Source organism: Mycetomoellerius zeteki, unplaced genomic scaffold, assembly GCF_001594055.1.
Source record: "Mycetomoellerius zeteki isolate Tzet28-1 unplaced genomic scaffold, Tzet1.0 scaffold102, whole genome shotgun sequence".
NCBI classification, from domain to species: domain Eukaryota; kingdom Metazoa; phylum Arthropoda; class Insecta; order Hymenoptera; family Formicidae; genus Mycetomoellerius; species Mycetomoellerius zeteki.
In genome coordinates this window covers 1,573,057-1,590,330 of record NW_017255933.1, presented here as the reverse complement: position 1 = coordinate 1,590,330, position 17,274 = coordinate 1,573,057, and the positions used below count along the sequence as shown (strand labels likewise).

General features: G+C 34.5%; 1 protein-coding gene across 2 annotated transcripts in view; it reads left to right on the top strand.

Annotated features, from left to right (window-relative positions):
* LOC108732038 (netrin-1) overlaps positions 1–17,274 on the top strand; it is a 214,536-nt gene that overhangs the window by 97,571 nt on the left and 99,691 nt on the right. For both annotated transcript variants that reach the window (XM_018462644.1, XM_018462652.1), the window contains exon 2: positions 11,024–11,212. In XM_018462644.1, coding sequence (XP_018318146.1) covers positions 11,024–11,212 — 189 coding nt within the window. The remainder of the gene's footprint in view (positions 1–11,023; positions 11,213–17,274) is intronic.

Genomic DNA, 17,274 nt, shown 5'->3' with positions numbered 1-17,274 from the left:
AAAATAAATTATTGATCTTGATTTTGATAAAGATTTAAACATATATAAAGTGTTAAATTTTCTAAATACATTGCTTTTTTGTTAATCTTGCTATTAAATTAGACAAACAGAGAAGAGACAGGTGTACATTTTCTTTAAAAAATATTAATTCCAAGAGACTGATGATTCAACATAAATTTAAATTAATTATAGCGATACTTCTAAATGATTTTATGAGAGAAAAAGAAACAGTTAACTGCAGGATATACGCTCAAGTATCGCGTCATAATGTAGTCAAACAATGATGTTTAATTTCGATCCAGCAATTCCGCGAGAATTTTATGATCCTGGGGGAACGTACAAAAGATCACACGAGGGTCAGGATCATGCGCGAACCGGGCGATTCTGGCGACCACCCGGAAACGACCGTGCGAGCATGATTACGATGATCGCGTCGATGTATCCTGTGGCACGAAAATTAGCTCGTAATTTCAGTACAGGTGTTCCTTACTCGCGTCCGCTGGCGGATCGTCCCACGCAAACCGGCGAAACTTTCAACCGAAAGATGACCCGCGCGAGCGGTGGTGCATTAATAATCGCGGTAACCCTTTCTTTAGTCATGTTATTCGTGGAGGAGAGATCGCGCATGAGGAGCCCAGGCCACCAAGCGCAAACCGGCGTGAGCGGAGGTCCTCTTAAACGGATATTAATTAGTGACTGCTGTTACCTGAACGCACAATAGCACGGGCAAGAGGATCAACAAAACGGATGATTGAATTATGTTCGCGCGCGTCCGAGGAGGAACAATCGTTACTTCTCCATATGGACGACGGCGATCTGACACATCGGAGAAAGTGTGTATTCTTTATTTTTTAGCATTGCTGACACATCTTTCAAAGTGCACATAAAGTTTCTATAAATACACGGAAAGAACGGTTTTGCTGAAGTATCTAAAAATACAATTATATAACTAGATACAGATCTGAAAATAATTTTGTTTGGGCCATCAAAATAATTGTAAAATGTAGAACGTTCAAACTTGTTGTAAAAATGTTAAAACTTTTTGCAGTATTATACGCATCAGATGAAATCCGGGGTATATATACATATATATATATATATTACCATAAAAATAATATTTAAATAATTATTCTTGGTATGTCTCGACAAATCAATTCCGACGTCATATTTTAATAACATTAAATGAGATATAGCAGTGTGCTAATCTGCATGAACATATAGAAAATATGGAAAATTTGACGCGTTTTCTTGACTAGTCCAATTTGTCTTACGAATTTCTCACAGCTATGATAAAATCATTTAAGTCCAAGGAAACATTAAGCATCTTCTTCATCATGTCCCTCATTTTCTTTGTCTTTCTCTGCCTTTCGCATCTCTTTCTCTCTTGTTCTTTCTCTCCTTTTTTGTGTAGTGACGTAGCAAACGCTGTTCGGGAAAAAGGGCCCATGACGAAGGGCGGAGGTACTCTTAATTAATTATTCCATGGGCGTCGCGCCGTTCAAAATTAAAATCGGTTCATTAAGCGGCGCTACGTGGAATTTTTTCCTAATCCAACCAGGCGAAGAGAGCGGTAAGGGAGGAGAGGGCGGTGACGACAGCTACCGGTTTTCTACCTTCATGGAAGAAGAGAGGACCACGTTGAGGAAGTTGCCCATGCCGCTGAATGGAGCAAGGGAATTCGACTCGCTCGTCCGTTCAGGCCAGCAAAGCGCCTATCTTCCCCTTTCGGTCTTAGTGGCCCAACGAATGACGACGAGGCCGTGGCGGTTTTTATCTTCGTGTGCAATAAATGCCTCGTTAACGATCGCGCTCGCGAGCAATAATCGAAATTTCCGATTGGTGCGAAACACGCGCACGCTTTTACGACGACGTCGGCGAGCGCACCGCCAACACGTTAAGACGCATAACGGAGTCGTATACGGTAATTTATTGCATTGACGATAGTGTCGTTATTTAGTAACGACTATACAAAATTCTCGCGGAAGAAACGGGTAAGTGTTAAGTCGCGTCGATGTTACGAGACGTATCACGCATATTTTAAGATTGCTTATTTTCATGTAAATTCGTTGAAGAGTATTAGACATGTGAGACCTTCACAATGTGTTTGAGAATTCTGCTGAAGTCTTAAAAAGAAAGTTTTAAAGATCTTCTGTCTCTCTTTGTATATTTATTTTTTTTTAATAAATAAAATTAATAAGACACTTTATTGAATAAATATTACAAAAGCCAAATTATTAATAAAATAAGCGTTCTTATTAGAGAAAATTAGTTATAAAGTTAGAATAATATTTTGTGATATAAACTATTACTTTTATTATATCGTATAGAAATTTTCCAATAGTATCTTTATTATATTTACAACGCTTTTCATTTGAATTGTTTCATGAAAAATTTTACGCTAACAATGTTTCGAATGACTACGTTAATTATGATTGGCTTATAAATTGCAGAAATATTTAATACGTATTGAGAATTATATTGTGCGATTGTAAAATTATTTCCAGCTGGCTTTTTGCAATGATTATACGCGGAAACCGCTTGGCTGGAATAACGATTGAGAGAAAAATATGTCTATAGACTTAACTAGCACTCGCATCTGTTCCAAGCGTGCCAGCGCCAGCGCTGCAATTTTGTAATAAACTTATCGGTCTGATGCGATAATTATCGCGCATCTGGCAAGGCCGATCCGCGTGATTACCGGGAGTAATCCGCGAGCGAGTCGAAGCGGATGGAAACCGAGACGGGGCACCTGTGGGCGCGGGATAACTTCTTGAACGCGGATAATCGTACAGCCTGCGTTATCTATGGTTCGAAGCTGGCGTGGGTTCCGACCGCAAATGATGGGATAAAAGGGTCCTCGGCACGACAGGATGTAATTACGGCTTTACGTAGCATTACGAAGAGGTACCGCGAGACGCTCAGGCACCGCCGTGGCGACTCTATTTAAAGTTTAAGTGGGACTTAAATTAAAATCCATCCTATAACGATTACGGTGACATCTGTACCATAAATTCCATCTTAAGCGATGATACGCTTCTGCATTAATATGAATTCTCTCCTTAGTTTCCATATGATTTTCAACATAAATAGAAATTCCCTTCTTGTTATATGTACTTTCGAAGGACATTTATCAAATTTTCACTATTTTACGTACTTGTCTTAACGTACCTAATATATTTCGAATTTTATAAAAGAAGATATACGGAAATTGAAGTGTTCCGTTTCATGAAGATATCAAAGAGAATCATATCGATTATTCTCAATAATCTGAACGAGTACCTTTCGTTACGTTTCAAGATTTCAAAGAGGAATTCCGAGCACGTACTGTACCAATAAAAGGGCCTAGCATACCTGAACGTGTTAGCGAAACGCTCGAAGTGTATGAATCGACCGTTCGCTTGCGGCACTGGAATTCTTCCCGCCGCGGGATGAGAAAAAGGAGCTAAACGAAATGCGCGAAGAAGTTTCAGCATGGAGTTACTCGGTTCAGCCAGCAAGACAACTTCAATTTCAAATAACGGTTTAAATTGACTTTTCATTATAACAATAACATATGCGTGTATATAACGTGATTCGCAACAATAATTTTAAGGCTAAATGAATTGCAATTAAAATAAAAGTCACATTCTTCTAATATCTTTCTCTAACAGAGAATTATTTAAAAATATTTTTTCTATTTACGATATTTTCTGACATACTCGAAAATATATTTAGATTTTATTTTTTTATTAGAAGAAATAAGATCTAAATACATACTTGAGATTCTTGCTTTTTCTTCTAGATCAATTATGACATGATAAAAAAAGCGCAGCAGTAATTTCCTCTCTTTTATAGGCTTATAGGTATGTTTGGCTAACCACAAATACAGGTTTAAAACATTTTTCGAAGAAGTCATTCAGTCTGCTCGGTCTCGAGAGAAATGTTCGTCACGGAAAGTTTTTACCCCAAAGATTGAACGAGTTATTTTAACAAAGCAATTTAACTTTGTAAGAAAACGACTATATCATATCCTTTCAATTAGTAGATGTTGCAAGAATAATTTGAAACGCAGCAACTCTTTGATTAACTTAATCCTATTAAAGACAAAACAAAGATTAAACTCATGAGTAAGCAGTAAAAATGCTTTGTAACAAAGTTGTACTATTTTTATATGCAGTGGACTGTTACATACGCATTACAAATGAAAATGCGTTTAATTAAAATAATGGAATCTTTTTCCTAATTTCGCACAACATAAACAAACTGAAAAATGTTTGACGTATATCTATTATATTAAATTTAATTAAAAGTCAAAATATTACGAAGGATTTTCTGCGAAGTAATTCTATAAATAGGAAAAGAATATGTTTCTAATAAAAATTTCTACGAAAAGTACTTATTTTAATTAGTTTTATGAGATTAGTTTTTTTACGTTTATCTATTATGATATTTTTCTCTCGAGTTTTTGTCAAATATCTGCTTACGAATTGAGATGCAATGACTTAAAACAGAAAAAATGTTTCCTACAAAAAACTTACTAGAAAATATGGCTATACACGAAATGTCAAACAGTATATTAAAGATTTTGATGCGTGTTTAAAATAAAAGTGAATATAACATACTAACTTGCCTTGACAGAAACCAGGTATTTTATTTGTATTTCAGTATTTTGCAATATTTTTTCTTGTCGGGATGAGAGATTATCACTTGAGAACAAGCTTGCTGTTTCCTCTTCGAATAAAATTCGGAAAAGGTGCATCTCTATTCTTTAAAATAAAGTTTCCGAGAACAAGTTTTATACATTCCGGAGTTGAGAAACGGACGATACATGCGCGATAGGAAAAAGGTCAAAAGGTTCTAAGAGTTTGAATGTACATATCTGGTAGCAGAATAAAGGAAAATAACGTAAAAGTTGATATTCCGATACCGTTTCAAGAAGAATTCATGACAAGTTGTTTTTTTTTCTAAAAAAAATATTTATCTCCTTTTAGAAAAATAATTATATAAAAATAATGTATTTTAAAGCAGAAAGAACAAACTTTTAAGAATTGTTAATTATTTTTAAAAAAGAATATTTTAATTTTTTACACTAAATTTTCTTATTAATTTAACTGCTTAATATATCAATTTCTCATTTTTTTAAGTTTTATCATTTTCAATAAAAATAATATCGATGACTTTAACAATAAAGATTAACAATAAATATTCTTAATATAAATGTCAGTAAAATTACTACATTAATATATTCATACATTTTTTTAAAGAAAGAATTTAATATTTTCCAAGAAAGTATTATCATTTAATTTGAGTGAAGAATATAAAGTGCTACTAAATTTAATTTAATCACAGCTATTCCGCAAAGAACTAATTTACTGGAAATATATTTACTAAGGTAGAGTTTCACTGTTTGCTTTAGTAACACTTTATTTTTCTCCAGAGATATATTGATTTATAAGAGGCGCCATAAAAAAGAGCTATAACTCGACTATTATAAATCGTGGAATTCAGTCGGAGCTAATTAATATCGGCGTAGATCCGAAAACACTAATTCACTCTTAAATGCTAGCGGTAAACGCTGCAGGATTCATCGATACTACTTCGATTAATCGCTAATTACGGCGATCATCTTCACGAAAACGAATCGAGATTCTGACATGACTACGACTTAATAACAGGAACCGATCATAGAATTTCAGACGGTGGCTGACGGTGGTTATTAACTATCGAGAGGTTATCCGATCGACCCGATACATAGCGGCTAACTTGGATTCAACAACATTCTTATCCATCGATCAAATTATGCGCTTCGCGCAAACCAAGTTCCCATAAATCATCAGCTGAGATTTTCACTGGGATTTACAATGAGAGCATTAAGACAACATTATCGATCTTGAGCTTAATAAATTTGCGTACAGCTTTTATATATTTGAAAAGTATTATAACAATGTCTGTCGGTGATTAATTAATATGATTATAATTGGCCGAAAAGCGATTATTCTGTAAAGCATTCGAAAGTGGAATGATATTTCATATAAAAATAGCAATATGCATGAAAAATTTTATGTTGTAGTGATTGGAAAAAAACAGAATTTTTTTCATTAATAAGAAACATCCTGAAAAAAGGAAGATCGTGTGAGTTTAAAATTAAAAAATGTATAGGTTAGGTTTTTTTCCATTAAATCACTCACTACTTACTTTAGGTTTTTTTCTATTAAATTACTCACTACTTCATTTCCGGTAAAGAGACGAAGATTCCGGTAACAAACATACTGAAAAGTACACAGGACTAAAAACTGAATCATGATAGGAAGAAACGAACATTCTCTTGATGATTTGTCCGGAAGCAATATCTCGTTCGTATCTTGCGTTTCAATCAACGTCAGTTTGTTTAACACGAAATTGCAACAATCGAGGCAACAACAAGAACTTATTTCGTGTGGATTTCTTTAATTTGCTTTTCTCTAATTTATCCATTTCTTTTATAACTTTGTAATAACATTATTATGTCGTAATATCTTAATATCGACAATAAACATTAAATAGTACTCATTTCTCAATCTCATGTTTATCCTACGTATTTAATTATTTCATATTTATTATTTGATTCACACCGTTATTATACACCGTTAGATCAAAGGAGCAACCTAATCCGTAACCTAATTCGTTGAGTTAAATAACATTTTGCTATTTTTTAATTGCATGTGTCAAAATGTAAATCCATTTCTATGGTCAGTTTCAATTAAAGTAAACAATATCTATATTAATGTATATATTTAATAAATAATAAATTTGAGAATCAAATTTAATATATTTTCTTAAATTAAATTGTTTAATTCTATTGTTTTAGTTAAATTAACGACATATTGAGTGAAAGCAATGACTATAGAAATTAAAAATAACTCAAATTATTATTTGACATTATGAATTTAACAATGTATAATTGTCTTTTTAATCTTTTATGGTGTTCATTTTTAATCGTTAAGATACATCCATGTTAATTATACGCTTGCTATTTTAAATTGAAGCAGATCCTATTTTTCACACCGCCGCCAATCAATCGATTAAAGCGTAGCGCTAATTTGTAAGAGGATATAAATTATGACAGCAGAGTTAAGGTGAACGCACATAGAAGTAGAAGTAAGCAGTAAGCAGTAAGCAATAAGCAGTAAGACGTACGAAGTAGGCAATTAACATTGCCAGTATATCTATATACATATGAAAGATGGCGGTCTTACGTCTTACTGCTTACTGCTTACTTCTACTTCTATGTACGTTCACCTTTAAGCTGTACACGGCGACGTCAGCATTCGAGAAAGAAAAAAAAGGAGGACAAAGCACGTGCTGAGGTAGCAGGGAGAAAAAAGTCGCGATAATGAGTGTCATCGCGAGAGAAAAATAAAGCACGCTCCTCTTGGTTCGACACTCGGGATTATTAGGTCGAGAGAATCCACGAGAGAACGAGTGTACGGAGATGGATCAAACCGCGAGCCTCCCCCATTGATTCCACCCTTGGTGGCATTCACTGTTCCCCCTTGCGCTTTCAATTATTCTGTTATGTTTTCAAGCTGTCGCAAAGAATACGGGTGGCGTGCTCGAGTAGAGGAAAGTTACGGCACGATTCTAACTGGAGAAGCTCCCCTGAGCTTCTCAAGAATTCAATAGACAAACGATCGATGCATGGGGTGAAACCGTCGGGACAATAATACCAACGTAGATAAATTCTTTTCAATTACAGTTATCAAAACTGGCTTTAAGAAGACAGTTTAAGATATATATAAACGGATGAGATAAATGGAAAAATTAGAATTCAAACTTTTTAATGAAAACTAGAAATAAGTTAGAAATAAGTTAGAGATATAAGGCCTGATTGGGACTCTAAGTGAACATTAGAAGAAAAGATTTTAATACCAGCCGATGCTGAAGATCAAGAATTCTTGGAATATTCTTATAATCACGTTATTGCTATTCTTAAACGTAATTATGTTTTCAAGAGAATATCTTCATATAATTTATTACTTTCACAGCCAATAAGAGATTTCTTTGCGTTTTTTGTGTTTATAACTAACTTTAGAAAGAAGTTGGAAAGAAATTATGCATTCAAGCTGGAAACATTTAATCTGCGTAACAGAAAAGTATCTATTCTTGTTTTAAAACTTTTAAAAAAAATTTGGGATATTATTTTTGTTTGCAATATAAAATTCTAGTCTTTATAAACATCAATCTTTATCCTATTCAGTTAAAACATTTTCGTTAAATAGTGTGAATTTAGTAAACTAACGTTTATTAAATTCTATTACATACTTTACTTTATTTTCATCAGTTGTTTTATATTGATAGATTAACGGATTGGTCAGTTGCACTCCCATCACGATTTTTTTGTACCAAAAAATAATACACAAATTCAATTTTTTTTTAATCGAAATTTTATGACAGATTTGTTAAATCCTATTCACAGAGAAAATTCAACAAGCCATAAAAATGTTTAAATGCATAAAAATAGAGCTTAAATAAAGTTTAAATAATAGAGTTTAAATGCAAATAAAGAAACTTAACCTAAATAACGTCTTATACTAAAAAATAGATAAACATATAACTTTACTTTAACTAAGGTAGAGCGGGGCTAATTGTGATACTTTTTCTTTAAATTATTATAAATCTTCACACAATTATGATAGACTAATGATAAATGCTTTAAAACGTTCATCTGGCTGAATAATTAAGTACTTATAAATCCTTAATATATCTCGTAAATAAGAAAAAAATTACGTTAATTACAAGGATGCAAAGTGGACCAATATGTCTCATCTATGGGGCATGCTGAGCATCCTCGAAGGATAAGTTGAGCCATGAAAGTAATCGTTTAATGAGGTTATATATTATTAAAAACATGAAAGGATTATGTGTATATTAATCAAATTTTTATTATTTGCATCTTAAATACAACAATTTGTAATATTCTTCCTTTTTAAATTCTTTAATTAACAAAATTAGAAAAACTAAAATCTTTACTCTTTATAATAATAATTAAACATAAAATATATGTTTAATCGTTAACATAGAATAAAAAGCATTGATATATATATATATATATATATATAAAGACAGATTTCATTTAAGCAGCTGAGTTTATAAGGTTAGTTATGAGATACTGACCCAACAAGCCCCATATTGGTGTTGATTGAAATACTTTTTTATAACTGAAAAACTGTAAATAAAATAGCAACTTAAATATTAAAGTTAAAAAATGCGATAATAATTTATATCCAAAAAACACATTTGATTATTCTCAATCGCTTTAATTACCATGTAGATCAAAAAGAATACACACCTAATAATTTTACTTTTGATATACAAAAACGAAAAAGCGCACGTATTTGACTGTTGTCAACTGGACACGGATTATTATATTAAGATACAGTAATCTCTGTCTTTGTGCTACATTGCGCAAGCATATACTTATATATACAATATTTTGGTTATTTAGATATTTGCATTTGATCAACTTACCTCTATGTTCAAATAGCCGCGCTCTACCCTACTTTAAACTACTTTATTTTAATTACTTTTTAACTACAACAAAAATTGTTACAGATTTAAATTAAGTTATTTCACTTATGTGCAAAGTTGTGTATATTTTATTTTTTTATTTCCAGGTTGAACTTTTCTTATGAACATGATTCAACGATATTGTCACAAAAATTCTATGTAAAAGTTAAAGTTTCAAATTTTTCAAATTATGGACTACCGAATTTATTCTTATTGTCGGGTTGAGTTAATGCGAGGCAGATCGAGAACGACGAGAGAAGTCGAGGACCGTCGTCCGATAACGAAGACGACCCCCTCGAGACGCCTTCCTTCCTCCAGCCGGATGAATAAACTCGAGACTAATTACCGCGATAAGTACAGAAGAAGCCCTGGCACGCTCCATCGTGCGTTCCACGATGAAACTCCGTAATATTAACGAGTGGTGGCTGCGCGCCATGCTCAATGCTTCAATCGGAGGAATGCCTGAAATATCTACTCGCAGTCACCGGCGAAATAATATATATTCGTGTCGCACTTGTACGTCGGTTGGGCGGGACGCAACGTTTATTATTTCACAGCAATGCGTAATTAAAGTAGAATAGATGGCATTTAAGCAATGCGAATTCTGACGAGATGAATATAATTAATATAAGAAATGCTGCGATTTAACCGAGCAATCATTGTATGTTAATCAATTTGTATGAACATATTTACTTATCATAGACACTTTTCTAAGCAGTCATTAATAATTGCATAAGCAAACCTATGTACCAATATGTGAAATTGAGTTCCTATTTGCACGAGAAAAGATTAATTCAAAGCAATCAGTTCAAGGAATACTTAAATAAACGATAACTCTTTTTCAGAAATTTACAGGAAAATTTTTAAAAATGTCGATTTTTTAAATTCAGTCTATTAAGGTTTTTTTTTACTAATGTCCGTTATGTACAGTTCGTGAATAAAAGAAAGAATATGTGTTACTTTTACTAAAAGCGAATTCCATATATTTTGCATAAGCTACATGCGTTTTAAATCAAATTATCGCAAATATTATATATTCTCTACATTTCGCATAGAGAGCCATGTGTACGCAAATTTAAGATCGTAGACTGTATTATATCTTTGTAACAATATTTTCTCGATATGTCCGAAAATATGACGCATGAATAACGTAAACTACTGACCTCCTTCGCGTCTTTGCCTTAAGGAGAAGGTGAAAATGTATATTTTAACATTATTATTTCCACACGCAACGCAAATTAAATGATAATGAAGGAGATACCCTTCATCTTTCTCTTTCAGCAAAATAATTGCGGCCGCATTGAACTTCAATCGCAATTGCGGTATTTTAATGACAATAATATCGGCATTAACGGCGCGACTAAAAAGGATGAAAAGAAAAGAGATCTTGCGCGTGTGCGAGCGAGATAAGGAGGAATTAAAGGAAATGGTAGTCGTAAAATAATAGCGCGCCTCGGTTGTCGCTCGCTGACTGAAATTGCCGTGTTACCTGTTTCAGTGTGCAACTGCAACCTCCACGCGAGAAAGTGCAGATTCAACATGGAGCTGTACAAGCTGTCGGGCCGTGTCAGCGGAGGCGTTTGTCTGCAGTGCCGACATTTTACGGCAGGAAGGCACTGTCATTACTGCCGCGAAGGTTACTACAGAGACCCGGCGAGACCGATCACGCATCGCAAGGCCTGCAAACGTAAGTGCCCTCGCGGCCTAGCAATTACATGTAAATCCAACAAAGACACCTCAGCGACGCGCGCGGAGCAATTACGTTCGCGTCGAGTAACCCCACGCGATTATCCGTGGCATGGTTAATTACGGAAGTGCCATGGTGAACTTGCTATCGTCTCGCGCGCAAGATTAGTAAGCGACGATAATGGCGTGTAGGATTTCTAATTCTTCACGCGTCTCAATGTACGCGCGCTAATAATGTGAAGCCGGGCTAATTAGACGATCCTGCGGGTCATCTATACAGCTTTCTCTATCGCGCGTAACGATTCGCTTTCGAAATCACGATTCCGCGAGAGAGATTCTGCGAATCGAGAATTCTCAAATATTTTTCGCGAGAAGAAAAATGCAGATAAGAATTCTACAAGACTAACATATTTTAATAAGAGTTTCAACATTCGCGGATACATATCGTGCACAAATATTTTTCTACATGCGCGTTATTTACTGTTGCATTTTTTAACCGAGAATTTTTCCCAAACAGTGCACAAAAAAAAACAGTTTTACTTGAAATATATAAAAATTTAGCTAGATATAAATCCGAAAATAACTTTGTTGGACTATTAAAAAAAATATGCAGGACAAAAATTGGTTGCTATTATAAAATGTAAAAATTTTTTACAGCATTGTTCGTCATGCTTGAATTTTCTACATATTATAACTATTTTGATAGTCCAACAAAATTATTCCTAGATTTATATCCACTTAAATTTTGAGATATTTCACCACATTCTTTCCGCGTGACTATGTACAGTTCCCGTATTTTCAACATTCACCGCCGTATTCAAAGATTATGTGAATCTAATCAGAACACTTATTGTGAATAAGCGACTGATCGAAGCGGTGAAGGGAGCAAACTAAGAAACGACACGACGACTTCTCCAATCGAGTCAGCGCATCTTCCCAGCCGCGCTACGCTGTCGAAAGAGACTTGGACGCTATTACCATTCGTTTCAGTCCCTCCGTGGTACTGTTACAAAGTGGTTACCAGCTGAGCAATCCCCTAATCTCGGTGCAATTTATGTACGTTTGTCTAGGCTCATAGACCGCCGCGGGGATAACGATCTCCCGGTGTGAGAAAGCGCGCGTCGATGCATCGTAAATGCATCGGCGCGCGGTCTACGTGAACGAGCGTCTGCACAGTTCATCCCATATCGTTCGTAACTGTATGGCGGAGCCGTTGTCCGATGTCGATTCATCGTGTAAAGATATTAGACTCATTGTACTGCGATAAATCAGAAATTCATCCGAAATACGAACACAAAAGTTGGATCTTGCAACGAAAAGATGCAACAAATCTGAGAACTTCGCAAAATACGTTTCTTCTTCCCTATTCAATTTTAAAATGCATTTGTTATCATGCATGATTTTTCAACGTTCTTTTTTGACGCAACTTCCACACAGCAGTAGACATTAGATCCGTTTTTTCCTGCACTAGATTGCTAAGAATTTCTTTCTTGCTTTTGCCAAATGTCAAACATATATTAGGTATACTTATTTTACTTTAAGTGCCAAAAGTATATACTAGTTCAACTATAGAAAACAGATCTTTAAAGACTATCTCTAGGAGCAGATGCAGACTTATTGCATATCATCATTTCGTATCAATGTAGACGGAAAACATTGCACCGTTATGGGTATCAAAATAGTTATAATATTATATAATGCAAAGACGCCGTGTCATATCATTGGATTGATACACAACGATGATTGATACACAATATGCGGATACACACAAGTCTATATCGGCAATTTAGCAATGTGTTTTTCACAACCGCGAGGATTTTCGCGAAACTCTGCCGTAGGTACTCACACTTGACAGACAGGTTTCGCGCGATTAACTATGTATGTCACTGGACAACACGCACATATCCTCTTAACAAGGACTGCATGTCGTGTTGAATTGCGAGGTTAATTAACTTTTTACGGTCTAGAACATTTTTAATGTTATATGACATTCATGCTCGTTGTGAAGACCAGTTGTAAAAGAGACATCCACGCATAAACGTGTAATAAAAATTTTACTCCAGGCATGTCATTCAAAGGTGTCAGGTATAATCCCATTTATCAGTAAACACTATGAAATATTTTGTAACGTCTCCGAGTTATGAACAGGAAATGAACAGAAAAATCATTTTTAAAAAATCACATGTTAATGTGACTTTTAATCAACTTCGAAACACGTTTTACTGTCAAGAATTGAACGTCTTTGAGACATCATTATACAAAATAATGGATCTATCAAGAAATAAGAATAATGTCAAAAACAGAAATGTGAAAAATTTATTTGATAAATTTATATGACAACACAGCAGTATATGAGGCGTTTACCGCAAAAGTGCTTAACTACTAAAATTCGGTTTCCTATTTTAAAGTGTTAATGATTTCATAAATTATTAACTTATGAAATAAATTATTAACAGTTAAGCCATTTTTATGCGGAAAGCGCCTTATATAATGTCTAAAATTTATAAGCAAGCATAATGATTAACGGGCTTAACTGCCAAAATATAATATTAACTGCTGAGTTAGCGATTCATAAAGACAACGATATAGCTCATATATGGTCCACCTCGTGCTTTCACAGGGCTTCTGGTTCCAATATGTAAAACCTAAGTGTCGCACCGAGCGAGCCTGCGCGTGCTCTCGCCGTCGAGATAACGAACAGTATTCTGTATTCTCGTTAGCAATCATGGCAGCCGTTAAGATAACAACGAGACACGACATTCACCGCGAGCGCACACCGAGCGTGAAAAGAAGATTTAAGCTCGTCTTAGGACGGCATAAGTTTCATAAATTAATCCCCAGAACGAGGGGATTCCATCGGTGTTTGGATCGTGTGGAAAGATGGGAGAGTATAATTTCATTTTAATACATAATTTAAGTTTGAGCTTTAACCGCGTTCGAAACTTGAGAGATTGCCCCTCCTCCTCCCTCTCCATAACGATAATAAATTTAGGAATTAGTTGGGTGACAGGATGGTCCGATTTCGCTCCGTTGGGTGAAATTTACCCGTTACATAACGAGTAAGTGTATAATAAAGTTGTGAGGAAACTTTATTTCAAAATACCTACGTATATAATCACGTTTTACGAAGTCATAACAACGTGCTGTACACAATAAATTTCAATTATCACAGAAAATAAAATTCTAGTATCTGTTTGATTTAGGATCCTATTTTTTCAGAACAGGCAAATTAAAAAGGAAATATATTTATAATTCGAGTTTCATGATAATAAACTTATGATCTTGTAAAATTTCGAGGTTTTATCTTTGACTGGTGTATAATTTAAGATCCCTGATGTATCAATGGCTTTTTCAAAAAACTAGCTGTATCTAATTCCTAGTTTTCAAGGTAGAGATAGAATAAAATTACGACGTTATTACATGGTGATTAATATGGCATGGTGAAGATAAGATCTTTCTAAGGGAAAAGCGACTCTGATTGAATAATTAGCCACGCCCACTGGATTAATTTCAATTTAACGTCGTGTTAAATAGCGCGAGTGGTCATATTTGCATGTCATACCACCTGCCGGCTTATTTAGATAGTAATAGCTCAATATTATCATTCTCGAGGAAAAGTATTCTTGCAACATTAAGTAATTAAGTCTAGTTAACGCATGCTAATTAAGATCGCTTGCAGGAAGAGAACTCGCATGCACGAACGAGATAATATATTCCTAAGTACACATTATTTGCAGTATAATGAACGTAAGCTTATCAGTACTATATATATACAATTGAATAACCTCGAGAAACTCTACTGCCACAGATGTTCACAGAATTCCATGCAATTCGAAATTCTATTCACGTCGAAAATAGAGAGCAATAATCTCCGTTGAGCGCGCTGCACTCAGCGCGCTGCTGAAAACATCAACGATAACGACGACCACGATAACGACGATGACGCTCGTTTCATAAGATATGTCTTATAAGATATCCGTTTGTGCGCTTCTCTCTCGGCCACTATCTTCCATTATTATAAGCCCGAACGCGCGACGAAAATGCAGATTTCTGCAATTTCTCATCCCCCCATCGTCTTGCAACGTCCCGTCGTTGCGCCGAACGTTCGCCTCGTCCATGACATGCACTAGCATTTTCACGGTTAGTGAACTCCAGATTGGTCCTACCGTACGACCCCTCTCATCTCCCCATCGTGCTTACCCACGACAAACCACCCCCTCAATTTCGTGCTCGACATTTCCGCGGGAAAATACTACCCCCAGCGTTGACTGTGACGTACCATCAGGTCAGAATAGCGTTGCTCGTTTCGAGATTTCCACGGTGACGAATAAGAGTCCCCTCGACCCTCTCCGTATCTCGTTTTCACTCCTTTTTCGCTTTACTTGTCTGCAGTGACTACTACTTACTCCGACCGTATAAAGCTTCCTTGCTTTGACTGATCCCGAGGGATAAAGTCAGCATTTTGCTAAAAGCTGTTTTACACGTGACGTAGCGAGTCTATCGTTTGTTGAGAAATTCTGTATACCCTTTGTGTTAGCGTATATGTTGCAGATAATACGACTTTATAAACCTGATAACTCACATATTTTAATAAATAAGTTCTAGTTTATTTTAATAAATCTACTTGGATTTTTCAGTATTTACAAACTTTAAGATTTAGCTTCAGTTTTTATTAGCTTATTTAATTCCATTTCCTCGTTGACTTATTTATCATATAGGTATGAGTTGATGTAAATCAAATAGAGATGCAAAATTACTGTCAAATTACTGTCAAATTAATGTCAAATTCAATTTTACAATCACTTACGGGCAGAGATAGATGTACTCAAGACGGCGTAACTTTTACAAATGTCAAGCTATGGCGATAAAATTTGGTGGAAATGTCAATGATAGATGTGGCAACCTAACCAAAAAAATAGAAACTCAAATCAGCTGACTCAGAGCATCACATGGTAGTAATTCCGGGAACTTTTTGATCAAGGTATGTCATTATGGCTCAAAGAATATTGACCCCGTAATATTTATGTATCTACATTAATTCTTTTCATCATTATTGTCACTATTTGAATATTAAAGTGTGCTTTTTAAAGATCGTATTATTTCAATATTTATTTACTTTATGATAAATCTAATCATTTCAAAAGATCTTAATTATGCAATTTCTAATATTCTTTTCGACGCGAATTAAATAATAAATACTACGGTCAAACACAATCCCTCAATAATTCCTGTTCTGCTTCAATAACACGCAGCCTTATATTTTATTTCTCTGTTTTATTTACTCTCTATATAATTACTCCTTTACTAATCCCATCGAAAATCATCATTAGGAACTTGTTTTTTCGGAAAGAGAAGATAAAAAGAAACATTAGAGAATAAAGTCAACTCGATGTTGCTGTAAAAAGTCTCATGTGACTGCTAGTAACATAATAGTAGACTTGATATTTAAAAGAGTCAATATAATTACTTTGTCCTCGGTTTTACGTAGTAATTTTATTGCTTAATAAGAAAGAATACTGATAATCAGTGCGTGATAAAAAAAATGAAGAAATTGTTTTTTCTTGTATCATAAAAAATCTAATTAAATCATAGATATTAATTCTACAATTATTATAGACATTAATATTGCTGTCCTTTAATAACTATGTCAATTGCCTACTAAGGAGGAAATATATATTATAGTAAAATAAAATTCTTGTGGGATATACGTATGGACAGCAACCCATTGCATTCACAGCAGAAATGTCCGATGCGTCGTAATTTCATGGTTCACTAACGATCATACTATTACAACGACCCAACGTTCTAATCATGTGGACGCGCACCGAGAATAGTTACGGACAATTATTCCTCGCAGAGGGTACATATCGTGAAACGTCATTTTTATATACGCGGCTATGTCGTTTTATATGACGCAAACTGTCTCTATCTTAAGTCTCATAAAAATAAGCACTCTCAATGACGATATCTGATCGAGCAACCATGACCTTTTGTTCTATATTCATTACTTTCATTTCGTCAATACGGCATTATATATATATATATATATATATATATATATAT